The 25867-nt window shown below is 42.1% G+C and overlaps 1 protein-coding gene across 3 annotated transcripts in view; it reads right to left on the bottom strand.

Annotated features, from left to right (window-relative positions):
* TMCC3 (transmembrane and coiled-coil domain family 3) overlaps window positions 1–25867 on the bottom strand; it is a 123818-nt gene that overhangs the window by 25335 nt on the left and 72616 nt on the right. The window contains exon 1 of one of the 3 annotated variants that reach the window (XM_052667395.1): window positions 18271–18487. The exons of the other annotated variants lie outside the window; for them this stretch is intronic. Within the exon in view, the coding sequence (XP_052523355.1) occupies window positions 18271–18348 (78 nt within the window). The 5' untranslated portion in view covers window positions 18349–18487. Of the gene's footprint in view, window positions 1–18270; window positions 18488–25867 lie in introns of those variants that run through there. 3 annotated transcript variants of the gene reach the window in all.

The raw sequence follows: 25867 nt of genomic DNA, 5'->3' as shown, positions 1-25867 counted from the left end.
TGTTCACAGGCTGTAATGTTCACCACCAGCTACAACCAGAATGGAGCTTACCAAAAACCACACCCATCACCACCTGATATATTGACAAGAATAAAGTGAAGTCTTGGAACTTGATTTCTATGCACTGTTTTTTTTTTTTTACCTCTCCAGTAAATGCACTATACAAATAATGCCATCCAGTTACTTCTAAAACGTTAGGCTTGAATTGACTTATACCCCTAAATAATTCACCGCTGAGGAGTGCTGATTGCACTCCAGTTTGAAATCAAGCAGCAAGGGTTTGTCACTGCTGAGATTCCTCTGCACATATTTCCTGACTTAAGAATCCCAGGCTGCTTGGCTGCAGGAACTTCAACTGTTCTGACTGTGCAGCCCATGATATTTTAAAACTCAATTATTTTTTTTTGCCCAATGAATATATTCATAAATAATTTTCTTCAGCTAGTCAGAGAACAGCAAGTACCAGCACAAAATAGCTTACATCCTTTGGAACACTTTCTTGGATAATTCTGCTCTATATATTAGATATTAGAAAAGGTAATAGACTTAAAAAACAGAGTTTCAGTATCACCTTAAGCATTAGCTATCATATAATGGGTATTAACACTGAGGACTAACATTTGGAAAGGAAAAACTGAATCTCAGTTAAAAAGTTACCTGCAGTGTCCAACCTCACATGCAGCAAAAAGCAACTCTTATTAAAAGTGAGAATTTATTTTTTAATGAAAGTGCACTACATGTTAAGAAGTCATTGAGCACTTAAACATGTGCTAAGATTCTGCTCAACAATCTACTAAAAAAAAAAAAAAAAGCAACATTTGTTAATAATTTTATTAAGCTAATGGTCTTCTTGCTTCAGTGCTCATAAAATAAAAACATCCGTGTCATGCACGTGGTATGATACATAGTGAAAACCCCTAGAACTGCCAAGGAACCTAGATCCAGAAGATCAGAAGAATCCACCAGAGATACATAAATAAGGGCTGTTCTTCCATACTGTATGGCAACTAAGCAGCGTGGAAAGGAATTTCAAATATTTGACTTTTTGCTTTTTGGTTTCCAAGCATCAATGAAAACAAATTGTCAAAAACTTATTTGAAACATCACTGTAAGATGCACCTGAAGACAGTGAAACAGTCAAGAATAATTAAGCGTATCTACAGAATGGACAAAACCAACAAAACAAAACACACTAGACAGCAATGAAAGACTTCAGAATGCAGATTGTTAAGAACGTTCAGTATATCCCCCTTCATGTAAAGCATATGCCCAAATTTAGTTAACAGTAGTCTTCTGTGAATCTTATATAACTCATGAAACGTATGATAATAAATGAGGTCATCAAACGATTAGAACTAAAATTTCAGTTTTAGTTTCCAACAACAAATATAACCATAGGAAAGGTCAAAAAGAAAATAAAAGTGAATTTGCTGCCTTCTAATGTTTTGGTGACTCGTTCTTTATGTATCAGCACAAATACAGAAGCTCTTTCCTATGGCATCTGTTCTCAGTCAAGTGAGCAGTGGTGCTATAAGAAATGATGCACCTAAATGTGGATGTAAGAATAACTGCATTTAATTTGTGACAGCAAGCTCTTTGGCTGAGAAACACCAAGCACCACACCAGAACAAAGCGGTCTGATGTCATTATCTCCTTCTTTACCTGGCATGTCACCTTCCCAGAGGCACACCATCTCATTTTGGTGGTTGAGTCACCATCCCTGGATGTGTCTAAAAACCATTTGGATGTGGTGCTCACATGAAATGATTTAGCAGAGGGTTGTTAGAGTTAGGATAGTATTGTTAGGTTGCAGTTGGACTTGATGATTTTTTAAGGTCTTTCCAACCGGAGCAGTTCTGTGATTTTGACATGGCCTACCTTAATTCAGCACAGTGCCTTTCTCCAGCCCCTACCCATTGCTAAGAGTACAAAAGATGGCTATGAAGTTGTCTCCCAGTCAAACCAGTCTTTGCAATGTTTCTGCAGAGATCTCTTGGTAAGCCTACTTCTCTTTCTGCTCTCCAAGAAGACATACTAAGGACATTAGAACATGTTCACCCAAGCATTAAGAGCAGAACAGTAACACAGCTTTCACCATTAATACTTTTTGTCAGTTTTTCATGACTCAACTGATACAACAGCCTCATTCAGCTGCCTATCATGGGAGCACTCCATGGCTCCAACACAGTCACTGACAGAGGTGACATGCTGCACTTGACCATTAGTTGAATAAGCACCAGCACTTTGTGCAATTACCAGACACAGAGCTTGACCCAAATTAACTCCATGCTTCTCCTGATGGGAGCTGTTAGCAATGCAATGCAAATCAGGTTACAGATGATTAAAATTTTGTTTCCACAAAGAACTCTTCTGCAAGGCTGGTTACATGCAAACTGATGGTCAAAGGAAAGGTGACAACATCAGGCTGTACTCAGAACCCGCACACAGGCATCTTCCCTTAATGTTACCAAAGAGGCCAAAAATAGGAAATCCTGTACCTAAGCATAGTTTGTACATTAAAGCAAGCTGTCTACAGTTCAAAAGCAAATATCAGTAATTGCTTTAAAGATGAGCAACATAGTTCTCTCACAGCTTACAACTGACAGATGAACAAGTTGTACGTATTTTCCACTAAGCATCTCTAAATTACTGCCATAAACCACCTATGCTCACATTTGGCCAACCTTTTTTTTTTTTTTTCCTCCACAATAATATACTGGATGCTCTGGAACATAAATCTTCTGCTACTGACTTAATTCTTGAACTGGTGAGCTCTAAGAGTAAGAACCATTTGTGTTACAGTATTTTTTCGGCAGTAATTTATGGTTGCCTTCAATTACTGAGACCACAAACTCCAGAAACCTACTGCCCATCCCATGCACATGGAAGCTATCAAGACCAGCAGATAATAGAGTGCTACAGTGAACATATTTGAGTTTAACACTTAAGCAAAATTATAGCTTACCTATCACTAAATGGACTGGATGGCTAACTAAGCAGTTTAATATAGTAATTTCATTTTATCAGGCAAACATAAATATTCTCTGCGTCTGGAAAAGTACGTGAGATAGGAGACATGACGATTTTCTACCACAAAGAATTTTTCTAGTTTTCCACAATACAAACCTATCCCCTACCTCTCAGAGACACGAACCTTTGTTCAGCATGAATATCAGCATGGAACACTGCTGTACTCCCCTGAAACATTGAAACTGATAGAGAAGCGGCAGGGACAGTCTGTGCATAAACTCCCACAGTTCAGCAGAAACATTAATTCAGCAAAAAACAATGGAATACAGTATCATACGGACCTTAGACTCATTTCCTGCAGCAGCAACACCTGTAATATCTTCCCAGATCAGCTCGTCAGATCCCATCCGTACACCTCAATAACTTCAGATTCTCTTATGTCCCTAGATTTCTATCGAGCACATTCTGCTTCCCTCTGTATCCTCGTCACTAATAATAGCTCCAACTTTGTTAGTGTTCCTACCATCATCTTTCATAGAATCATTTGAATTGGAAGGGACCTTTGAAGGCCACCCAGTCCAGCTCCCCTGCAATGAACAGGTCACCTGCAGCTGATCAGTGTGCTCAAAGCCCCTGCAATCTGACTTTGGATGCCTCCAGAGACAGGGCATCCACCACCTCTCCGGGCAACATGTGCAAGTGCCTCAACTAGCAGTGTGTGGTCTAGCAGATGAGCATGTTCTATAGATAATCTTAAGGTTGTCTATCTGCTGACCAGCCAGCAGCCAGCAAGTAGAAAGTGGGTAAAAATCTTTAAGTTTAACTTCCTAGAAGAATAGCCAAGCTCCTGGTGAAGAGACAAAAGTATTTTCAAATGATGTCCGCACTCATCACCTTTGAAGGCAGAAAACGCTCTGCTTCAACGCATCTGAATAATGCAAAAGCCTCAGGAAATAAGAACAAATATTTCCAGCAAAGAAACAAAGGACTTAAAGGAATTTCCTGGCTTCTAACAATGAAAAATTACACTCATAAGCTTATCAGGCTTTCTTTCAAAAGAAGTCACATATTTTTCTTGCTACTTAAGCCAGGAAAGTAATTTCAGAACACCATTATTCCCACAGATTAATGTTTTTTCATCTCAATTTCGAGTCTTGCTTTACTCACATCCTTCTCTTCTGTGCCCAACTTCATTTCAAACACTCCTCTTTGTTACTGGTGTGGAGGTGCGAGGTGACATACATTAGCAAATTTCCTCTTTGCTTAAAGCAGAATTATACCAGAAGCTTCGCAAGACTTAACCACCTCTAAATCCATCTCTTCTATTCCCCTCTCTCTCACGGAGTCCCCAACTTCACAACCTGTCTATAATGTGGCTCTATAGCAAATGTTCAATCCAGGACTGCAGTTGTATTCTAAGAAAAGGGAACTCAGCACAGTTGGTACTCATCTTTGCTAAGATCCAACATTGGCTAAACCAGAAGTTACATTTATTTCATCTTTTATTCACCTCCAAGACTTCAGCTAAGCCTTTAATTACTCTCTCCTTGAAAATCTGTTCAGGGACACACACGTTCTTCAAGCCACCCACATCACTCAAGAATACTCTAAATAAAAGTATAACCTCTCTCTGTTACAAAGAGGTCCTGTGTTCACTGTTCTCCTGGAGGAGGTCAGTCCTGCTGACTTCTTACAGTAGCTGAAGCTCTCCATGTTTTATTTTCACTTGGATTATGTAGGCCTCTCATCTCTACGGATTCACTCTGATTGGCCACTCTGCCTCCACTCTTACATTAAACACACAGGACTAAGTTAACAGTTTAAGTTCTACACATGTACTTAAATGGGCTAATTTCATTCTCAGTTAATTTCCCCTGAGAGATTTACCTATTCTCTTTCTATCTATACAGTGGAGCACACTGCGTACAGTTCCAAGGGATTAAAAAAAAAAATGTTGTGAAAACAAGTACCTGAATCGCTTAATAAACAACGTATATGTATCCAAGAGAGGCAAAACCAAACGACAAGAAAGAGCTGAGAATGCATGAGTTGAAGATGAAATGAGATGAGATGGATACGGAGGGAGGAGAAAGATTAGCATAGGAGGAAACAGGAAACGTGCGTGACTCAGAATAGGAAAAAACAAAAACAAATCTGAAAAATCTGAAAAAGAGATGCATCGATTCATAAAAGCTCTGTGCAGGACTTAGAGCTGTAATGTGAAAATCTTTTGGTGGTTGTTTAGATGGTTTCTGGGTTTCCTTCAATGTTATGAAATCCACAGCGATCCGATAGCACAGCAAGTACTGTCAGCACCACAACCACCATAAAGAATTCAGCTTCTCAGTTTCCAGCTGAAGTCGTGGTAACACACACAAGAGTAGGCAAAAGCCAAAACAATATATTCCATGTACTTTACAATGTCAAATTTCACAAATATGTTTTCAGAAACAAAACACTGGAGGCAAAGATCAGCCAGATTTTCTAACATAAAGACAGTATTCCATCCTTCAATTCCACTAGTGGAAATTTTTCCAGAAAGAAAAACAGGTTAAAAACGTGAAGTACTTAAAATATACATTCATACATAGATATACATGTACACATGTGTGTTTAATATAAAATAAAATACATGTCAGCAGATTTTATTGGAGTAAGGTTATGTTCTTGTCTTCTTTTTTTCTCTCATAATACATTGACTGCTGAAAATAGGTAATTGGTACAGGCTGGTCATTTTTAATCCCTATCTGGCAATTGAGAGTCTTCAACTGTAGCACCTGCAAGAGTAATATCCAGTATACTAATAATACAGAGCTGGGAGTTCAATTTAAAGGAAGTCATCTTGAAAGCCACATGGCATGACCAGCATACTTAGGCAGAGAAGAGTTTTATCCAGTAAAGAGTCAGTCCCTTAGTTTGGTGGGAACAGGGGGGACAACTGGACATAATTTAAAATAAGGAGGTTAAAAGTAAAAATGCATCTCCTGGGATGCTCACCAGTCAGAACACAGCAATATTTTCACATTGTCCATTTGTTCACTCCTGGAGAAATACGTGCAGGAATGCTGCATAACGTAACACAATTTCAAATAATGCAGAAGCATCATCTTTCCTCATTCTTCCTTTCTCAAATGACAGGAGGGCTGCATAAACAATACAAAGCTTACTCAGGCAGAAGAAAGCTGAGCACAGCGTAAGCCTAAAGATTACTTCTGAGCATCCAACATTCAAAAAGCAAGCGTATGTGCTGACATTACTGAGGTTTTCCGCATTTGGAAATGAGCCGCTGAGCCGAGCACACTTTGTACCTTTGGTAGCATAACTGTCTCTAAACCTTACTGCTATTGCACAGATAATGGCAGCAGATAGACCTGTCTGCCCCAGGAGAAAAAGACATTTCAGAGAATGATGCAACTTGCTCACACAAGCCTTGGAGCAGTTGGGGCAGACTCTTCCCAGTAGCTTAATCGCAGCACCGGGCCATGCCAGGCACCGCTGCTCTTCTGAAACTGAAGTTCTCCCAGATTTAGCAGAGTAATCACTACAAAAAATAAAGACACTGCTCTGTGTGCTTGCTAACAAAAATAGCTCACCACGTCTTAGATGTAAATTTAAAAAACTCAGTTCAAATGCAGCGCTTTGAATTCCAATACCAGCATTAAAGCACACCCGTATGAGGATTCTGTTTATTAATACATAACACTGTTCTAAATCATATTGGAATAAGAATTTCCATTCCTACTCTACCAGCCCTATGTTAATAAATCAAACAGCAACACCACAAGCAACACATGTGGCCCTACATGGAGATGCATAGCGATCAATTTTATCCAGGTATTCAGACACAGCTATTAAAACTTTGTCTCACTAAACCACAAGGAATTTACACCCCTAAAATTAGCAAGCTACACTGGGTGTAATCAGAGACCAAAATTATGTAAACAGAGACCAAAAATTCTTCTTAAAAATAGACATTAAGAGTTACTGCAGTTTGCAAGGGATAGTAATAAAATAGATATAATTCTGAGTGACTTTTTAAAACTCTCGTACTGGGCAACCTTCAAATCAACTGTAGCCTTTGATTCTCCTAAAACCATTCACAAATATATTAAAAAAACAAAAAACAAACAAAAAAAAAACCACCTCAAGTTCTCATTTAAGAATTCCATTTCCATATTAACAAGTTATTTCAACCAGTTTTTGTAGAAACAGCATAAGCATGAACCAACCTTTGCCTTCATGCTGCTAAAGAAAGAAAACGTGAGGGACAACAGCAAGCTAAGGTGTGTGGCCGCAGGAACAGCACTGCAGCTCCCAGCAAACTGCCTATCACAGCCACAAGCCAGTGGGCAGAAAGCAGCCACCAATATTACCTGCACAGCTATACTAGAAGGGCAATGAGCATCAGACCCAAATTTCTTTAACTCACTAACACTGATTTGAGCCCCAGTGCTGCAAATGAAGTGCAGAAAGCTCCTCTTTTCCTCCTTCTCTCTCTTGTTTTCCAATTGAAAAGGTGTATTCACAGACAGCAAAATCAATTACATCCTGAAGTTGGCAGGGCATTCTGAAAAGATAACTGTAGTTTTGGGAATTCACAGTTCGTGCTGAAGAAGTGTTCACAAGGAGTACTGATGCATTCTTACTCTGAGATTAGATCTTGAATTTCTCGTGTTCATCACGAAAACTAAAGGTTTCAGAGGAATTAGGACACATCTTCTGAAGGTGAGGACTTATGCAAGTGAAGTTATGTCCTTCTTCAGGCAGACTCTATTTCACACCTCCATGGAATCAATTCATTATAAATCCTCTATGTTCTTCAATACGACAGGAGAGCTCCAACACAGTCTTTCCACCTCCAACATCAGCCTTGTGTGCTGCAAGGCTCCACTTTGGGCCAGATCTACCTTAGGGAGCAAACATGACAGCACTAACACTCACCAGAGGCCAGGCAGAGAGCAGTCCCATATGAGCAACATGTAACAGTGACATGGAAAGTGTGCCCCACAGCACTTCTTGCTAAGATCAAAAGACCTGCTACACATCTTCACAACCTATCCTTCGGAAACTCTATTAGAGGTATGCTTCTTCAGGAGGTTTCATTTTAATTGGCAGAACTTCCCCACAAGGTTACAGGAGACTCAGGTCTGTCTGACAGACAGATGAGGAACAACCAGTGTACCCTACCATCGTATTTCAGACCCAGAATAGTCCTGTATACACACACAAAGAAGCAGCATTCACTCCGATTTTCCAAAGCCACTTTTTAAAAACTCCTGAAGAAATTTCCCACGGTTCAGAAATTCAGATTCTGTTCGAGAGATGAATTTTACTGAGCCAAAATAGAGAAAGGAGAAAAGGAGTGGTAACGTCCTGTACTGCCAAATGTGTGAGAACCCAGAGACCAATAATTTTTTATGCATAATGGCAGAGCTGGCAAAAACATAGAGATCAAAGGTAAAAAGGTTTCCTAAAACAGAAGAACTACGCATAAGTGAAATGAAAAGCAAGAGCCAGAAAAATGTTCTGTTTGTTGGACTAACAAAAAGTACCTTTAGAATTCTCCCCCTCAAGAGTCAAGTTTTTTTGGCATATATGCCTAGATACTCAGTACAGACATCTCATTCTACAACACATTAAAAATTATAAAACTTGTATCTTTTCTGCAGTGCCCAAAATATCTATTGCCACACAGCAGCTTTGAGGGCATACAATCTAAACGTGATTCAGGTGCCCACCTCTGTGTAATTCAGTTCAAGTTCCAACTGAATCAGTAGACACTAGACCCATCACTCTCAGGAACTGGGCCTTTCTCTCAGCTACAGAAGTACCCCACACAACCAGCCTGGGAGCAGATGGATGATTTAAAGCTTTACAAAAGGCTTATACTGTTTTGAGGATAGAAGCATCTATGACAGATAGTCTCCTTGAAGTCTTCCCAATGTGGAAAGCAGGAAGCTGCAAGTACTGCAAATTTTTGGAGCACCAAAAAAGGTTTGTTTTTGGGTTTGTTCTGGTTTTGATGTTCAGTTGAATTTATTTATTTTTAAACATACCCATCCAGATGGCTAATGGCTCTGAGGTGTGCACCCTTCTCTGCAGTTATACGCTGTGCACACCTGGAGAAACCACATCGTCTTTGGGGAGGTGAAGAAACTTCCATCCTCACCCAAGGGCTGAGAGCTGTCCCAGTGCTATGAACCCATGTCTGCAGAGCCTTAGGCTAATATTGTCCCCACTGCTCTAGACTTCGTTTCAAAACACAAGTTATCTTCACAAAAATCACTTCAGCCTTCTCTGACATAAACTTCCACGCCACAAAATGGCACAAAGCACACAGACCGGCCAATCCTCTCAAGTACAAACAAGAATAACTGAAACAAGGGCTTGGCTATTTGTTTCTAAACACTGCAGATGGGTGTATCTTCATTGCAAGAGTACTTCTTCAAAAGTAAAGAGCAATTTACATACATGTTTCAGCAAAACGCTTGCATTCATTAGTAAATGAAAAATCCCACTTAAGGTTTGACTTGTGTTGCCACTCTGCATGCAAAATATCTTGTGAAAGAACAAACTGTAAAATACTGAGCTCAATCCTCAAAGCTCAGTTTCCTAAACCTGAAAGAATAAAAATATCATGGCTTCTGGCACCAACAGATCACAAACAAAAGCCTGATACCAAGTTTTACGAATAAGATGTCAGTAGAGAAGTTGGTTGATAACTTGCAGATTGAGCTCTGGCAGTTTGTTTCTTATCCACTCTCCTGAATATTTGCATGTGATTCAAGACTTTCCAGTTCCTTGGTATGTTTGAACAAAACAAAACAAAACAAGATTTTCCTTGGAGGCACAAAACAAGCACAAAGAAAGATGCATCTGTTTATCTTTTTTTCTACAGTAAGTAGGCACAATCATGCCCCTCAGGTAGAAAACCATAGGAAGTTGGTTTCATAAATGCCAGAAATAGATCTGCTTACCAGCATCTCTCCATGCTCTAAAGAGAGCAAAGACCATGGGAGTTAACACAGGAAAGACGCAACAGAAGGTGATAACATCCATTCTTTACTAGCAGCAGCGAGCAGCTAGCTCTTCAAGACAGCAATGCTCCCCAGTACTCTCCAAGGCAAATCACTTAGTACTACATCCATACAGTTTACAGGAACAAAACGCATAGGTGTCAATGAGGACAGACCCAGAATTTGTTAGTTATACCTACTGGAAACAGGAAAAGAACTCTTGCTGGTTGCCAAAGACCTTCTCCTGCCTTCACTCTTCTCCTTTTCTTAACCCTTCCTCAGATCTCGTTAAGAATTGCCTTTGCTTCCCCACATCCCCCAGCCTTTCCAAGCACCTGAGACACCAGACTCAGTCCGCTTGCAGATGGCAGAAGGAGGATTCCCAAGCAGGGCCAGCTGCCCCGCTGGTGCTGATGGCGCATCTCAGAAGGGCCCGAGGTCACTCATTGCATGAATTTGTGGCTGAAGAAATGGTACTACTGCAGAGATGGTCACATAAAGCTGTGAAGGAAAACATCTCAGGAGTACAAACACACTGTGAACCTTCTGGACCCATTTTAGCTCAACAGGAGCCTGGCAGCAACTGAATCGGTCTGCTGCCATTTACTGCCTGGCTTTAAAAGACACTCCGAAGAGTTAAACAGATATTCTTAGAAGCAGGCTGTCGTTCTCCCTCTGTTCATCAAAACTGAGATTGTGTGATTTGCTCCAAAAAGAGGACTGACAAAACGTAGCCAGATTTCTTTCTTAAGAAATAAGGAAAAATCTGAACAAAGATAGCCTTTTTTTATGGACATAGCAGGAAAGGGGGAAGAAAGAAAGAAATCAGGAGCCTGATGAGTGGGTGGAGAGATACTGTGCAGATCTGGCAATAAATATCAGAGACGATCATGACACAGAATTGTATTATTCCTGCCAAAACCTCCAGTAAAACAAAGATTCCTAACACAATAAGAGCCATGCACACCCATATTATGCACACACGTCGATAAATGCAGCAGTAACAAGTACTGAAGCATTTTATTTTATACACATCTATATAGCACGAAGGGGGAAAAAAAAGAAAATTACATCCAAGCTTTGGAATAAATGTTTAGCCTGATTCTAGCCAAATCCACATTTTTTTATACTTGTTTCAATGCTTTGCAGATTCTTCCAAGTGATTTAAGTGCAAACAAAACAAAAAACCTCAAGCCAGGTATAATTCAAGGAGTACCATCAAGTTTCTTTTACCAGGACAAAGAAAATCCAAAGGTGTGCGATGCAGGATTAATTCTCTTCATAACACAACGTACCAGACATTATTGGTAAACAGGAGAATTGATGTAGGCAAGAGAAGGAAAGGGCTCCAAATGCTGACATTTAAAAAAACTTTCATGTAACTAAATGCCTAAGCAAAAAGACGTGGCTTGGGAGCAATGCATATTTCTTAACATTTCTATTGTATCAAGTCACTCTGACACTAGCAAGTAGTATTTTATTACCTTCTCTCCCACTGCTTTGGTTGTGTGTGCCCCACATCCAACACAGAGAAGCATTTTTCCTGTCTTCTATGGTCATTTTCAGACAGGAATTCATGCATCTTCTAGACTTAAGTAAAAGGCTGGTAATTCAGCATCCACACACAGCACAAACAGCAGCACGGACTCAAAGGTTGTAAGCACAGTATGACCACAGCAGGGTGAAGGAGCCCCATGTAGTGGTGTCATTTCTGGACTTGGTACAAGATAGCACACCAACTTGGGGAAAGCTGGCGGAGTGAAAGCAGCAACGTGCAAAGCTGCAAATTGGAGAAGTGGTAGGTGTGATTGAGCACACAGCCAGAAGTCTCCCTTGGTCCTCCTTAAGGAAGAAGGCATCTCAGACCTGATCTAGACAACTCTTCACTCAGTGAGATCTGTTCATCTAGTTTTTCTAACACTAGATGTCTCTTTTGATCCTACCCTGTTTCAAAGCTTCCACCTTCCCCTGCAGCTGCCTGCAGCTTTCAACCAAAGCTTCTTGCCTGCTGTAATCCAAACACAGTCAATGGCCACTAGAGCCCAAACAACAGCAACGTCCCATCTGATTTTATCTCCTAGAAAGCAAAGGCAAAGCAATGAATCTTCAGCACACTTACTGCAGAAATGTTAAGAGTCAATTAGAGCAGGTCTGTCAGTTGGATCTTTGAAGCCACTCTCCTGTCCAGGCATGCTGGTATAACACAGCATAACTTGTGCATATTTATATCACTTTGTATTTGAATAATAACTTCTGGCTTAACTGCAATTTCTATACTAAATGTACTGGAATAACTCAGAATAAAAGGAAAATTGAACACTATAAAAACAGAGAAAATAGCTACATCAACCTCCCTTACAGGGCTTCTCTTCCTGTCACAGTATTTCTTGTAGACGGCACTGAAATCCTAGGAAGAAATTAACTTAGATTTAAAAACTAGCCAATTACAGACCCCAAAGCACTGACTTCCCACGTTTCCTCTAAGCTGTGTTACTTATCTAAACGTGGAGGGCTTTTATGGTAGTGGTAGGCAATATCAGGTTTTTCTGCCACCATCTCTGCTCTAAAGCTTTGTATCATTTTGCAAATGAACACCTTTTGCTCAAACAAACTGACTTCAGAGCAGCATAGTCTTCCCAATCTTTAAAGCACCAGCTTCCATCATGTTTCGTCTCCAGCTAGAAATACTTCCTCTAAACATAGCATTAGCAAGGTAATAATAAGTGGTGACTTTCAAAAAGGAGCCTTTTCGAAAGACAGTCCTATCAATTTCAAGGAAATCATATGACTTAGACAATCACTTGAAGTGACCATCTGGATTGAAGCTAAATGAGACTGTAAGACAAACTGAAAGTAGCATCTACCATCCTGTACTGAACACTTGCTTGATACAAAGACAGTTTTCTGTAAGGCTGCTCCAGTTCATCTCAGACTGGTTCCATAGGCCACTGTTGTCAATGGAAACACTCAGACTTCAGAACTACTTTCACCACATTTTGATTTGAATTCAATTACACAGTATTAATTCTTTGCACCTCCCTATTACTGCTTCACTCAGAACTGCTGAAACAAAAATGTACAAGGGAAGGTAACTGTTACCAAGCCATGTACAAATAGACAAAGCACAGAAGAGATGCCTACTACACAAACTGTTAACAAAAATATGCCAAATTTCTACTATCGGGTCCATTAAAATGCACTGCAGCATCCAAAAAATACATGGGTAAGTAAGAAAAGACTTGGGAAACCACTGCTACTAAATTTTACCCTCTTGAATTTTACACACATGCAACACCAAAACCAAATGACAATAATGAAGTGGGCCACGCCTCCATGTTATGAAGCTCCTGATTTGTAGATATTCATTACACCTCAGCTAGGAGAGTCTTCCTCTTTCACTCTTACCCCTGAACTAAAGCTTAGATCATACAGTACAGTGTGAAAAACAGCCTCAGAGGAGTTCTCACTTGCTGAGAGAGTCTGCAGAAGGTTAGCTGCACAGGCACAAGCCACCCCGGTCGCATACCAGATCCCATATGTCAAGGTTTTAGAACAGCAGGTTTATTTTTGGCTTTGCATATTAATACTCCATTCCTCCTTTGGACTTAAGGAAAAACTGAAAATTTCAATAGTAAAAACAATGCAATCCTCATTAGCAATAATGCAAATGTTCTTTAGCAAAGTTATTCCACCTGAATATATGATAGGAAAAATTATTATTATGTAACACCACACCCCAACACTATATAGAATCTCATCTCATACCCAAATCTTTCCCAAAACCACGTCGAGCTCTAGGGGCAAAGATAAAAGCTGCACACTTTCTCTGGGTGCCAAAAGCCCTAGAACTGGACAACAGAAGTGAGAGCAATCCATCCAGCCAAATCCTTACAGACCCAGCCTCGATGTGGACACTGTGCCAGGTGGCACCCGACTACAGCCTCACTGATGGAGATGATGACAGCAAGCAACTTATGGATCTAGAACTGCTTGCAGCCCCCTGCATCAGCACTGGCAATCTGACAGGAGTGCAATCACACGTCCTTCAAAACAAGCAAACTGAAAGGATGGAGACTTTCCTCCAGTGGCTATGGCTTTGTGTTGTTGCTGTTAATACACCTAATGTTTAAAGAGCCGCAAGCAGATGCCCCAGTCCTGCAAGCAGCATCACCCACTGCAGTAAGGAGGAGCCAAAAGCACAGCAAAGGAAAGGAGACAGCAAGTTCCCAGGCACAGAGACCAAAAGGTATGAAACGTTTAAGTACAGAACTTCCAAACATAAAAATCATCTTAAACCTTAGAAAGAACACAAATCCCCAGCCCTAAGAAACAAGAAAGAAAAAACATAGCTGCTTTGTAAACTTTCTAACAGCTCTTTCTGGCACTGGAAAAAAATATGTTAAGAAGTTAGTGTCCCAAATAGTTCTGCAGTGGCTAAATAATCAAAACTGGATTCCAGTTCTACACAGACAAACTGGGCTTTTCTTCAGTTCTACACGGCTAATGTCTTTTGGAGACCCTACCTCAATTGTGGCTTCCTTCTCATCCCCATCACTCCTGCATCACATAGCCTACTATCTGACAGGTTTCATAGATTCCTAGGCATATTGTGGATTTAAAGCTAATGCTGAGGGTCTGAATAACATTCTGTCTCATTAAATTATCTTTATCTTACGCCAAAAAATGAGGAAATTGGGAAAAGCACACATCAGTTCTTTGAGCACAAAATATCTGGAGGTTTGGTTATGAGCTCCAGAAGCCCAGAAGCAGCATAGCCCCATAGTGAAAGCAGCACCAGCAGCAGCAAATAAATCTGTTTTTCCTGAAAACTGTTATGTTTTGGTTTTGTGGTTTTGTGGGGTTTTTTTTGTTTTGTTTTTGTTTTGGTTTGGGTTTTTTTTGTATGTAAGTTTTTGTCTTTTAAAACAATAATAATAATCTTTTCTAAGCCCCTTTATGTTATTTCCTCTAAATATACAAAAGATTACAAGAAATAAAGGGAATCCTAGCACAGATGATGAAAGTGATTAGAGGCTTAGAAAGACTTCCATATGAGGCGAGATTATTAAGAAGTCTGCCTTGCTTACAGACAAGATGAATGGGAGGGATCATAAGAGAGACACGAGAAAAAGGGAAGAGACATTCAGAGGACGTTTTTTATTGCTAGAATATGAGAAAACAAGTGGAAACCTGTACTTCTTTAATTTGTTTTCTAATGTCAGTCTTTTTTTGGTACAATCACACAAGAATCATTTCATCCCCCCAAACACTGATTCTACTGCTATTCTCAATAAGGCTGAAAACATAGGCAGACTGAAAATAAGGATGTCCACCTGTTAACAAAATAAACCCCACACATCCACATCTGCTACAGGTGAGACTTTTGGTTTTTTTTAAACAGTAATAATTATTACCATTTCAAATATAAAACTATCACTACTGAGAGAGAGTTCTGAACAGGATCCAATGTTCCATGTATTACACAACCAGGGGTTTCCTGCATCTCAGTCTAAAGCACCTGGTGTTGGTTAAAAGCAGGATGCATCTCTGCATAGGCTTGCAATGGGATGCAGTACAGGAACTGGTGTTCCAGTTGTACTAGAAGAGGATTTTTATTGTACAAGGCCACATGTATAAACTGATAATCCTGATGCATTGCGGAGGACACCTGTTCTGAAAGGCTTTAGGGATCGAGATTGAAGAGCTCTGATCAGCAGCAAAAAAGTATGCACAGGCTTCTGAGGTCTAAACAGGACAACCTGGTGAGCACTCAGAAGTGAGAGATTTAACATGGCCCCAACAAGCAGTCCTGAAGCACACGATAACATAATGAGGCACAAATTAGCAGACTGAAGAGGTTTTATGCCTTGCTTGGTGCTGCCATGCACAGCTCCCCAACAACTTGGCCAAAGAGGGGAGCAGAACCCCAACCTCTCCCTCAAAGTTCTTGGCCTCCTCAGGCAGCAGTAATTCTCCATACGGTAAGAATGACACGGCTGTTCCTCATTAAAGCGTTTTCTCTCTTTCAGGCCCTGAGATCTTTGCACAAAACGTAACACAGCTCATTGGAGAGCTGTCAGCAGAACCCAGGAAATCATACTTCGAATGGTCTTAAACAGGAAGGCACTGAACAGAGCCAGTGCCTTACGCTGAAGGAGCTTTAGACCAACTGCAGGAATTGTGAGTAATCTTTTCTCCCCCTCAGAAGGCTGTATTCATGGTAAGTTGCTCTAGCAATTCTACAAACTGAATTTGGTGATGACTTTCTCCAGCATACACAGTAGCAGTTTGGAGGGAGTCAGGACACAGCAGAAACCCATAGGGCTGGCTAAGTCCCTCCAAAACCTAGCCTCCCAAAAACCAGACTCAGTATCCTATTTTAAGCAGACTAAGAGGTCCAGCAGCTATCTTGCCTCCTCTTTTCCTCAAGCTACATTACATGCACCTCACCCTATTTACTATGCACCGTCTCCACTGTGCTGATGGAGGCAGCTCTGAGACTGCTTCACACAAGCACTGCCCGGATTGCCAGGGCTCTCAGAGTACCCTCCCACTGCTGCTGTGTTCATTCTCTGTGTTGTTTTTCTCCATGAATGTTTGAGAACTGCAGCTTCAACTCCAGCTGCTCTGACACTCTTTGTTCAGTCTCTAAGAGAGAAACAGCATCCTTCTTTCTTGCTTCTTTCCTACATAATAGCACCAATTGTTGCTGCTCCAGTGCCTGGCCATTTCTGTCCCTCTGGTTAAAGCAGCAAGAGGAATGATGAAGTTATCCAGGAAAACATCCTATTTGTCCCTAATAAGCACAAACGTACTTAATGCCAGCTCTTGCTATCATCTGGAGTACAAAGCCTGCTGCTTCCATTTCTGCCAATTATATTACAAGTTCCATGGAGCTACACAACTCTTAAAGCGCAGACCCTGGGACAACGCAATTACATGGCCTCTAGGAACTTGATAAAGAGCTATGTTTCCGATTCCCGTGGTTGCAGGAAGGAAAGGAGAGGTTAACTCTGATGAAACAAAACTCAGAATTAGACCAAAGTCCAATGAGTTCATGAACTTGTCTTAAGATGAGATTTTTATTATTATTATTTTTCCATATGCAGGTACGATGCACTGTACCACATGTTAGCCATTATACTTCATGCTATTAAGCAGATCAGCTGGACTACAGAGTAGAAACTCCCATTTTAGCTCTTACACATGCCCCAAATCAGCCTTGAAGGCATGCAGCTTTCTTCCATGGCCATACTAAGTTAGATAACACATTATTCGTTCAGCAAGCACAATGAAAAAAACTAACTGGTTCACCTTGTAAAGAGAAAAAGAAAGGAAATACATACAATTTGTAACCAGGTTATGAATAGCGCATACACACTGAGCTTGCAGCATGGAGAGCATTCTAGACTTCAGTAGTAAAGCTACAGTGTGTAGGCTTCCCTATCTTAAAACATTTCATTACGCAGCAACAATCAGCAGCACACCTTTTCAGCACTTTGAATTCATGGGTTGGGAGGGGATGCAGAGAACACCACGGACAGAAGAGAGAAAAAGCCCAAGTCCTGCAGCATGCTGCAGCGTGTGCCTTACACCTGTTGGAGCTGAGCCTCGGGGGAAAAACCCAAACCGGCACAGACCCCTGAGAACCACCTGCCCTCACTACAGCAGGGAGTTGTCAGTACAGGTAGCATATGTTACACGAATAAAACAATAATAATAATAAAGTGAAGCTCAACTTGCTAGCGGACCATAGGTAAAACTATCCCACGCATCGGCACATAGCATATGCCATCACCCAGGGCACACAGATACACCTTTGTGTCCACCTCAGGGCAGAGCCCGTCCCTCCCGCAGGCTCCGGAGCAGGGCAGCCGCCGTGCTGTGCCGCTGGATGAATTCTCCGATCCACAGGTCAGCGACCACGAGCGGCGCAGCGCCAGCCCGAGCCCGGCGACCCGCAGGAACTCCCGAAATCACTAGCGCTGTTGTTGCCGGTGAGCAAGTTCTCTCCCTCCCACCTCCTACTAGTTTCTATCGCGTATCGGTTTCTGTTATGCCAACAGCCGGTTTCTTTCCATCTTCTTGTACTGACAAGCGAGCGCTCAGGATCGGGAGCAAGGCACAGAAGCGCACGCTAACAGCCCACATCCCTCCAGCTCCACCACGGCACAACGCGAGCGGGGACCCCGTGGCAGCAGCTGCGGGTCGGGGCTGCTCCTCACAGCCAGACACCGCGGCACAAAACTTCCCGAGCTCAGCCCCGAACCCCCACGCGCTTTACCCGCGTCTTGCGGCGCCGGTGCCGCTCCGGGTCCGAGTACGTCCTGTCCACGGCCAGCGCCGTGTCGCTGCCCGGCATCGCGGCGCTGGGCTGCGCTTCTCCTCCTGCTGCCGCTGCTCTGTCCGGGCACAGCTCCGAGCAAAGGTCCCGCCAGCGGCCACCCAGCACCGGCACTGATATGCCGCCGCCGCCGTCGCCGTGCGGGAGGGACGAGCACGCCTCGGGGCGGCGCGCGGCTGCACGGCTTCTCCTCCGGCGCACCCGGATTAACCCCTCGACGGCCCGGCGCGTCGGAGAGGCGGCGCCTGAGAACGCGGGGCCCTCCCAGCCCCGGGTGGAGAAAGGCGGAGGCGCGAGGGGAGAAGGTGGGGCGGCGCCGGCGGCGCGGTTTGGCAGAATGCCGCGGCGCGAAGCCCCCGGGCACGGCTGGGTGCTGCCCGGGGCCGTGCGCGGAACGCACGCGGTCTGTCGAATCAAGCAAATCGTCCCCGCTGGGCTTTCCGAAGTGATGGACTGCAGCAACTGGTGACGTTTCGGTCCCCATTATACACAGAAGGTAAATCCTTCAGCGTTCAATTGTATGGCAGCCGCGAGCCACACCTGTGCTCAACGTGCCTTCCTCGGGGAAATGCCTCCTGGGCTTTAATTCCTGAGGGCTGAGAAGAAACTCTTTACTGTGAGGGTGGAGAGACGCAGGAACACATTGCCCTGTGAGGCTCCCACCCTGGAGGCATTCAAGGCTAGGCTCGATGGGCCCACAGCAGTGGGTTGGAACTCGATGATCTTAAAGCTCCCTTCCAACCCAAACCATTCTAAGATCTTCAGAATAGCTACACGAAAAATATATTTAAATGCATAACATTTAACACATTTTAAATTAAAGTGCAAGTAGAATACTCTTCCTATAATCATTCAGAAAACTGTAGCGAGGCAGTCTTTTTCTGAGCTAAGTAGAATACTTGTCACCATCTCTGTGTTGTTACACAGTGATCCAGGATCGCCATCAGATGGGCCCAGCAGGACCTCACCCTCGGGTTGAACTGTTGGGATGCTCAGTGAGTCACGCTGCTTGCTCTCTAGCTGGAGGCAGCAACAGTCCCAAGGCATGCACATACATAAACACACATATATCGACACAGCTAACGGGCACTGGAGGGGATTGCTGCCTTTATGAATGTGTCTCCCTGCTGATATTTGCTTGTTTTCTTTAATTTGAATCTTATGAGATAATCTACTATCAGAGGTAAATTATCGGACATTATTATCTGACATATTATTGTTGTTTTCACTGTGTGAGGCCTTCAAAACTTTTAGACCTGACATTCCAAAGGAAAAAAACACACCCTAGAAATAACCTTCTTGGCAGGTGTTCCTACTTCAAATCCAACAGTGGTTTGTTCAAAGTTATTAAAAATTCAGAGACCAACTGAGCAGTTGGTGAGTATGCCACAGGAAGCAGTACTTTCCCTATGCAGAAATCATGCAAGCAAACTCACGCAAACTACCTGCACACACGTGGCAACTTGTCATTCTTCTTACATAGCTGAACTTGGAAGGCTGTCAGGAAAAAGCTTTCAAGTGGGAACTGGGTTTCTTCAGTCCCTCAGCTCAGACACAAAGGTTAATTTACAACTCCAAATATCCCAGAGAGTGGGGAACTCAGGAGATGAAGGTCAGTAGGAAATGAGACAACCAAATGTTGTGGGTTTGGGGTTTTCACTGAAGTGATAATCGCAGTTTCCAAAGGGGACTGTGCGGTTCCCAGCACATGGGATGAAACACCCTTACTACCTCAGAAACCTTCAGGACTTTTTTTTAAGTCTTGCCAGTTGATCCAAACATGGAGAGGATAAGTTGGAAAAAGGACATGTAAAGAGCTTCAGTTGCTTGGCTTTTTAGCAATACAAGTCTTTCTGTAAATCACAGTTGATTCAATAATTGAGAGTTTTATTTAAATAATATCAGCTACATTTAAATAATACCAGCAGGCTATCAACAAAATGATGAAACTTCCAGAGGAAGAGAGATAGGAACATGTAATACATAGTTGGGAGAATATTGTGTGTGCTTGGTCACAGCAGTATTAACACGGATACAGACATATATACAAAGAAAGCTCTCCTGATGTAGCTTTTAGGAAGAGGTTTGTTCGGCCATGCACAGGCAACTAACTTCCCCTCCTCTCACACACTGAGCTGGTTTGCACAGCTCTTCTTCCCCACTCCAAAGCAGATAGGACTGCCTGCAGAACTGCCCAGCACAGTACTTCCCATAGCCTCACCAGACACTTCCTCTCACTGTCATTATCAAAAGCCCACAGACTTGGATAAACGTTCTTCCCACACACTGCACCTATTCCCAACTGAACCTTCCATCCACTAAAGCAAATACCTCCAAATATGAGCAGGAATTGGAGCTTAAAGTGACACAGGTAGAAGTGGTTGCCCATAAGAGAATTCTCTCACTGCTTTATCTTCTGACAAAGTCATTTTTACATTCATTTCTATGGTTTAAGCTAATGATAAAACTGTTAAATCATGCCAGGAATCCACTGTGCCAACTTAAAGTTCAGATTTCTCAAAATGGTTCACAGACTGCCCAGCTGTCCTTACAGGCACAGCATTCTTTCATCCTTTTCCAATGTTTTTCCTCACATCAGGACACCAGCGCTACTCACAGTGATTAATTCTTGATATTTACATTATTTTGCTGGCCTTCTTTAAGAAGTGACCTTTTAAAAATCATGCAAGTTAGGAGTGGAAGATCTGTTTAAACTTAGGATGACAGAAGAAGGGCATATAGCACCATACGTGGCACACAGCGGAGCAGACATCAGTGCTGCGTTCAACTGCATTATTCTGTTTCAGGAAAACAAAATCTCTGGGGGTTGAGCAAAGGCAGTGACCAAAGCATGAGACATCCAGCTTGCTCCCCCTGCACGAGCTGCATCCTTGCCATCCGTTTCCTGTCGCATGACCCCACGCAACAGTCACAGCCATTCCATCTGGGAGACACTGATAAGATGCACCGACTTATGCATGGGCCCCTGAGGGAGAAGTGGTGGCAGTGGTGACAGAGAGATTACTGAGCTAAGTCCAGCTCCTCACAGAGTAGTCCGATAGATGGGGTTCTGCACGCATGGGGAAGGAAACCTTGATGGAGATGAAAGGCACCACAGTCCTATCGATTAGGAGACTGGCTAGAGATTTAGCCACATTCTTTATCCAGTTTTATCATGAATCTTGGCAGCTTACTTCTCCAGGCTTCCACTACCACATTTGTAAAAGGAAAACCACAGCACCTTTCTTCTGCACAGAACCTTGAGTCCTCCAGAATTAAAAACACTATTATTAAATGCTGTGTTCTGATGATGTTGGGACAAATTACACATAAAGTGCTAAGCATAAGTTGGCAAAGGCTTGCTCAGGAAGAAGGTGAAGGTCCCTTTTTTCACAACGATAACATCTGTACACTTAAACAGGATACCGGGGCTTCTTACAAGAGACTTTTCAACACTGCCTCCAAAACATTTTTCAAAAGCTTGTCACAGCCAGTCACCAGGGAGAAGTCCGACGTATGAGAGCCTGCCAGTGCCATTTCTAAATCCGACAGCAAACGGGACAGCGCTGAGTGGCGTAGGTTATCCATGAGCACGCGTCACTGCTCCCAGTGCTGCTGCCAAAGCATGAGTCTCATACCCGCGGGAAAGGAGGTACTCGGTCTGCCTGTACCAACATGAACCTGCAAGGGATCACACTATGACTGACAGGCTGCTTTGCCAGCCTGAACATCACTCAGAAGCTCTGACGATGACAAACGCTCAGATATTTATTAAAAACTTCCAATCAGATCCCCTCCCCCTCTCCTCTCCTCATACAGACCTTTTTTAATGCACTTTCAGGATCTAACACTCCAAGAGTATCCATTTTGCACACCTAAAAACTCCCAACCTAAGACTGTTTGTGTTTATCACTGCAATGTATTGATAGAGGATTAAGGACAAATAAGCACGTGCAAAATTCCAGCTGAGGGCAGCAGAAGTCCTCCCCCTTCCTTCTTTGCCCTGTCCTTGTACAGACAAGGAAATTGCTGCTATATAATTCCCCTCTGCTGCTGCTGACAGCGATAGTGCAAACTACCTACAGGATGGTGGCAGTGTTTTGCACGTTAAATGCTATCATTAAGAACCTTTTTAGCTGACTGAAATAAGAACTATTCTCTATATCCAAGAAACTGCCTGGCATCCAGCTATTTACAGGAAAGATGACCCATGTTGCAGAGGCAACATGGTACAGAATTCTCCCTTGGGCAAAGGAAATGGTTGTTGCTCATCAGTGTACAAATTGTTTTCGGCTTCACAATATCTGATTTGGAGCTCACTTGGGAATGAGCATATCATAGAATCATAGAATCATAGAATCACCAAGGTTGGAAAAGACCTTCAAGATCATCCAGTCCAACCGTTCACCTATTCCCAGTAGCTCCCACTAAACCATGTCCCTCAACACAACATCCAGCCTTTAATATCCAACCTGCTCGCCTCAAATCAGCCTTGGCATTACCATGGGGTATACAGGACTGACAGCCACAAACAGGTGCACACCCTCCCAAAACGTGAATGTGAACCTTTTACTCAAAGCACTGTGCAAGAGGTTGTGCCAGTGAGACCTTCTATCCCAAACTGAAACAAAGAAGCCAAAAACTTAGGTATAGCCCATGATAACAACAGTTGCTCAGGGCACACCCTCTATTCAGAGAAGAGCATGCAGCCCCCCTGAAGTGTTTGTAGCTGGGTAGCTGACGTCTGAGCTCCTAAAGGCACTGCAAGTGAATACAATAACACCACACTTGCACCATACTACTTGTTTGGCTGCAGCTTCAGACACCCCGACTTTGTTTATGGCTGATGATTGCACACAGATTGTACATTGTACTGGACAGGAATCTGCCAATTCTATTTGCCTATGAAGTGCTTTGCCCGTGTGTGACCCCATATACATTAAGTCATGCTAAATGTGTGGCATCATGTATTTCCATATCAACAAACAGTGTCAAATGCTGGAGCTGGACTTCTTTGCCAATCAGCCAGAAAACATAGATAGGTTACCAGAGGACAGAAAAATCAATGATCAGACAACTACGCCTACACTTCTTCCTCATGAGCCTTGTTACAACATGGAAACTGCCACAGCCCTCCGGGTTTCACTACAGTCATTCTCTATTTACAGACATGCAAATGATGGGAGCACAAAGTTCAGTTTCTCTCTGCACCATCAGTCGACTGACCATCTACACTTCACCTAGCTGTGGTCCTGCTAACTCTAGTTCACTGAAGCATGAAAGCTCTCCTTTAAGAGGACCTGTGTAGGGACCTATGTTAAGCATGTTGTCTGTTGTGTTATCAAGCATTAATATAAACCATTAGATAAAAATGATTAAGAGCCCATTTAAAATGGGTGTAAGGAAAACAGAAAGCTCCTTCCAGTTTACTTCTCCATGTGCCAGACTTAAACATATGACATTTAGCTCTGATTTGGGTGACAGGGACTTGAAATAGCCTCAACTAAGCAGAAAGCCAAAATGTCATTCTGTTTAATTGGCATGCATTTTCCAAGTGCCTGATTTTCTCAACAAATGTCTTAAAGGCAGCAAATAACAAAATAACCAACAAACCAGACAGACACACAAAAGCCCTACAGCACAACACAGACAGTATACATTAGGCTAAGTAAATTGATATGACTCATCATTTGTACGTATGGACCAGCACTCTCCCTTCAATCACCTGAATACAGCACTTTATCAAGGAGCAGGTTCTGGGGTATTACTACCTATACTATATAATTCTATGGAATAATTTCCATACAATAAAGTATTTGCTGTAATTGCCCCTCAGCTGTATTGCAGACAGATATTAAATACATTTTACTTTCATTTTATAATGCTCTTTATGGATAAAACTCAGATCTGCTATCTAAAGTTTTGCCAGTTGCTTCATAATGCAAAGCTTTTATCACATATTTCTGCATATTTCACAGCAAATTAACTTGCTACCAATGTTCCAAAGATAGCTGTATATCTTCCTAACTTCTTGCATGTAAGTATTCATTCTTAACAAGATTGACTCGCAACACCTGCACACATATACTTTTCTGGATCCGAATGATACAATTTTGAACTACTGGAATAATTATTTAGATTAAGATACAGCAAGATTTCTGTTTTTAAATCTCATCTGGCAGATTCTGAAAACAGTATGTGAAACATTATATTTTAGACAGAAAAGATAAAACTGAATTTTTAACATATATTCATACCCTGATGGACCTTTTGAAAATCAAAAATCCATAAGCTATTATTCATTGTGAAATTGGCAGCCCTGATCATGGCAGGGGGTTGGAACTAGGTGAGCTTTGAGGTCCCTTCCAACCCCTGCAGTTCTGTGATTCAATGAAGTCTGAGAAGTCAGAGATTTAAGTCTTCTACTTTGTTCTTCTACAAGCAATAAAATATATGAAATATCACACAGTTTTATGGTTGTTTTTTTTTTCATCCCTGGGATGTTTTAGCAGGAATATATGAGCAGTAGTATATTTTACAATTATTTTGGAAACTGTAGCAACATGAGTTACAATCACAGAATCACAGAATTGCAGGGGTTGGAGGGGACCTCAAGAAATCATTGAGTCCAACCCCCTGCTAAAGCAGTTCCCCTACAATAGATCATAGAGGTAGGCGTCCAGATCGGTCTTGAGTATCTCCATAGAAATAGACTTCTCGGCCTCTCTGAGCAACCTGTTTCAGTGCCCTGTTACCCTTACTGTAAAGAAATTCTTCCACATGTTAGTACAGAACTACCTATGTACAAGTTTTAAGCCATTACTCACAGTTCTATCACTACACACCACTGAGAGGTGTCTGGCCTCATCCATTTGCTTCCCATCCCCTTTAGATATTCACAAATATTTATCAAATAGCCCCTCAGACTTTTTTTCCTCAGGCTGAACAGACTCATGTCACTCAGACTTTCCTCTTACAGGAGATGCCCCAGGCCCATCAACATCTTTGTGTCCCAAAAGAAATCCCAGCATTTCAGGGGAGTTTCTCCTTTAAGTTCCATGAAAGGAAAATATTACAGCACTAGATCTCTAGAAGGTAGAATGGTGGAGATGCAACACTGACCAATAAGAATTTCTGTACTACCATATAAGAATATCATTTTCTGGACCAAAACTAAGATGAGGCTGTCTCCGCCTACCTTAAAGAAAGCAGTTATAGCAGAAGTGCTGGGGTTGGCCTGATCCAGAACAGTGGCAGGGAGTTGCCTCTGCTTGAGCTACAAGCAGCTCACACTTCTTTTTTGTAAGCACCTCAGGCCAACAATTTTACAGATGTCAAATAGATTTTATAAGCCCAGTATAAAGGTATGCCATTATCAACAGGAATCTCACTAATCAAAATAGAGGAAAAAACTGTAATAATTACAGGCTTAATAGCAAAACTGTTCTTTTACAACATTTCCTTGAATTTCTGTTTGCATGTTTCACACGCACGCACCACCTTACAAACTATTTTATTTGAAGTATTATAAGAGGAG

Source organism: Tympanuchus pallidicinctus, unplaced genomic scaffold, assembly GCF_026119805.1.
Source record: "Tympanuchus pallidicinctus isolate F22 unplaced genomic scaffold, pur_lepc_1.0 scaffold8, whole genome shotgun sequence".
Classification (NCBI taxonomy): Eukaryota; Metazoa; Chordata; class Aves; order Galliformes; family Phasianidae; genus Tympanuchus; species Tympanuchus pallidicinctus.
This window is presented reverse-complemented; position numbering and strand designations above follow the sequence as displayed.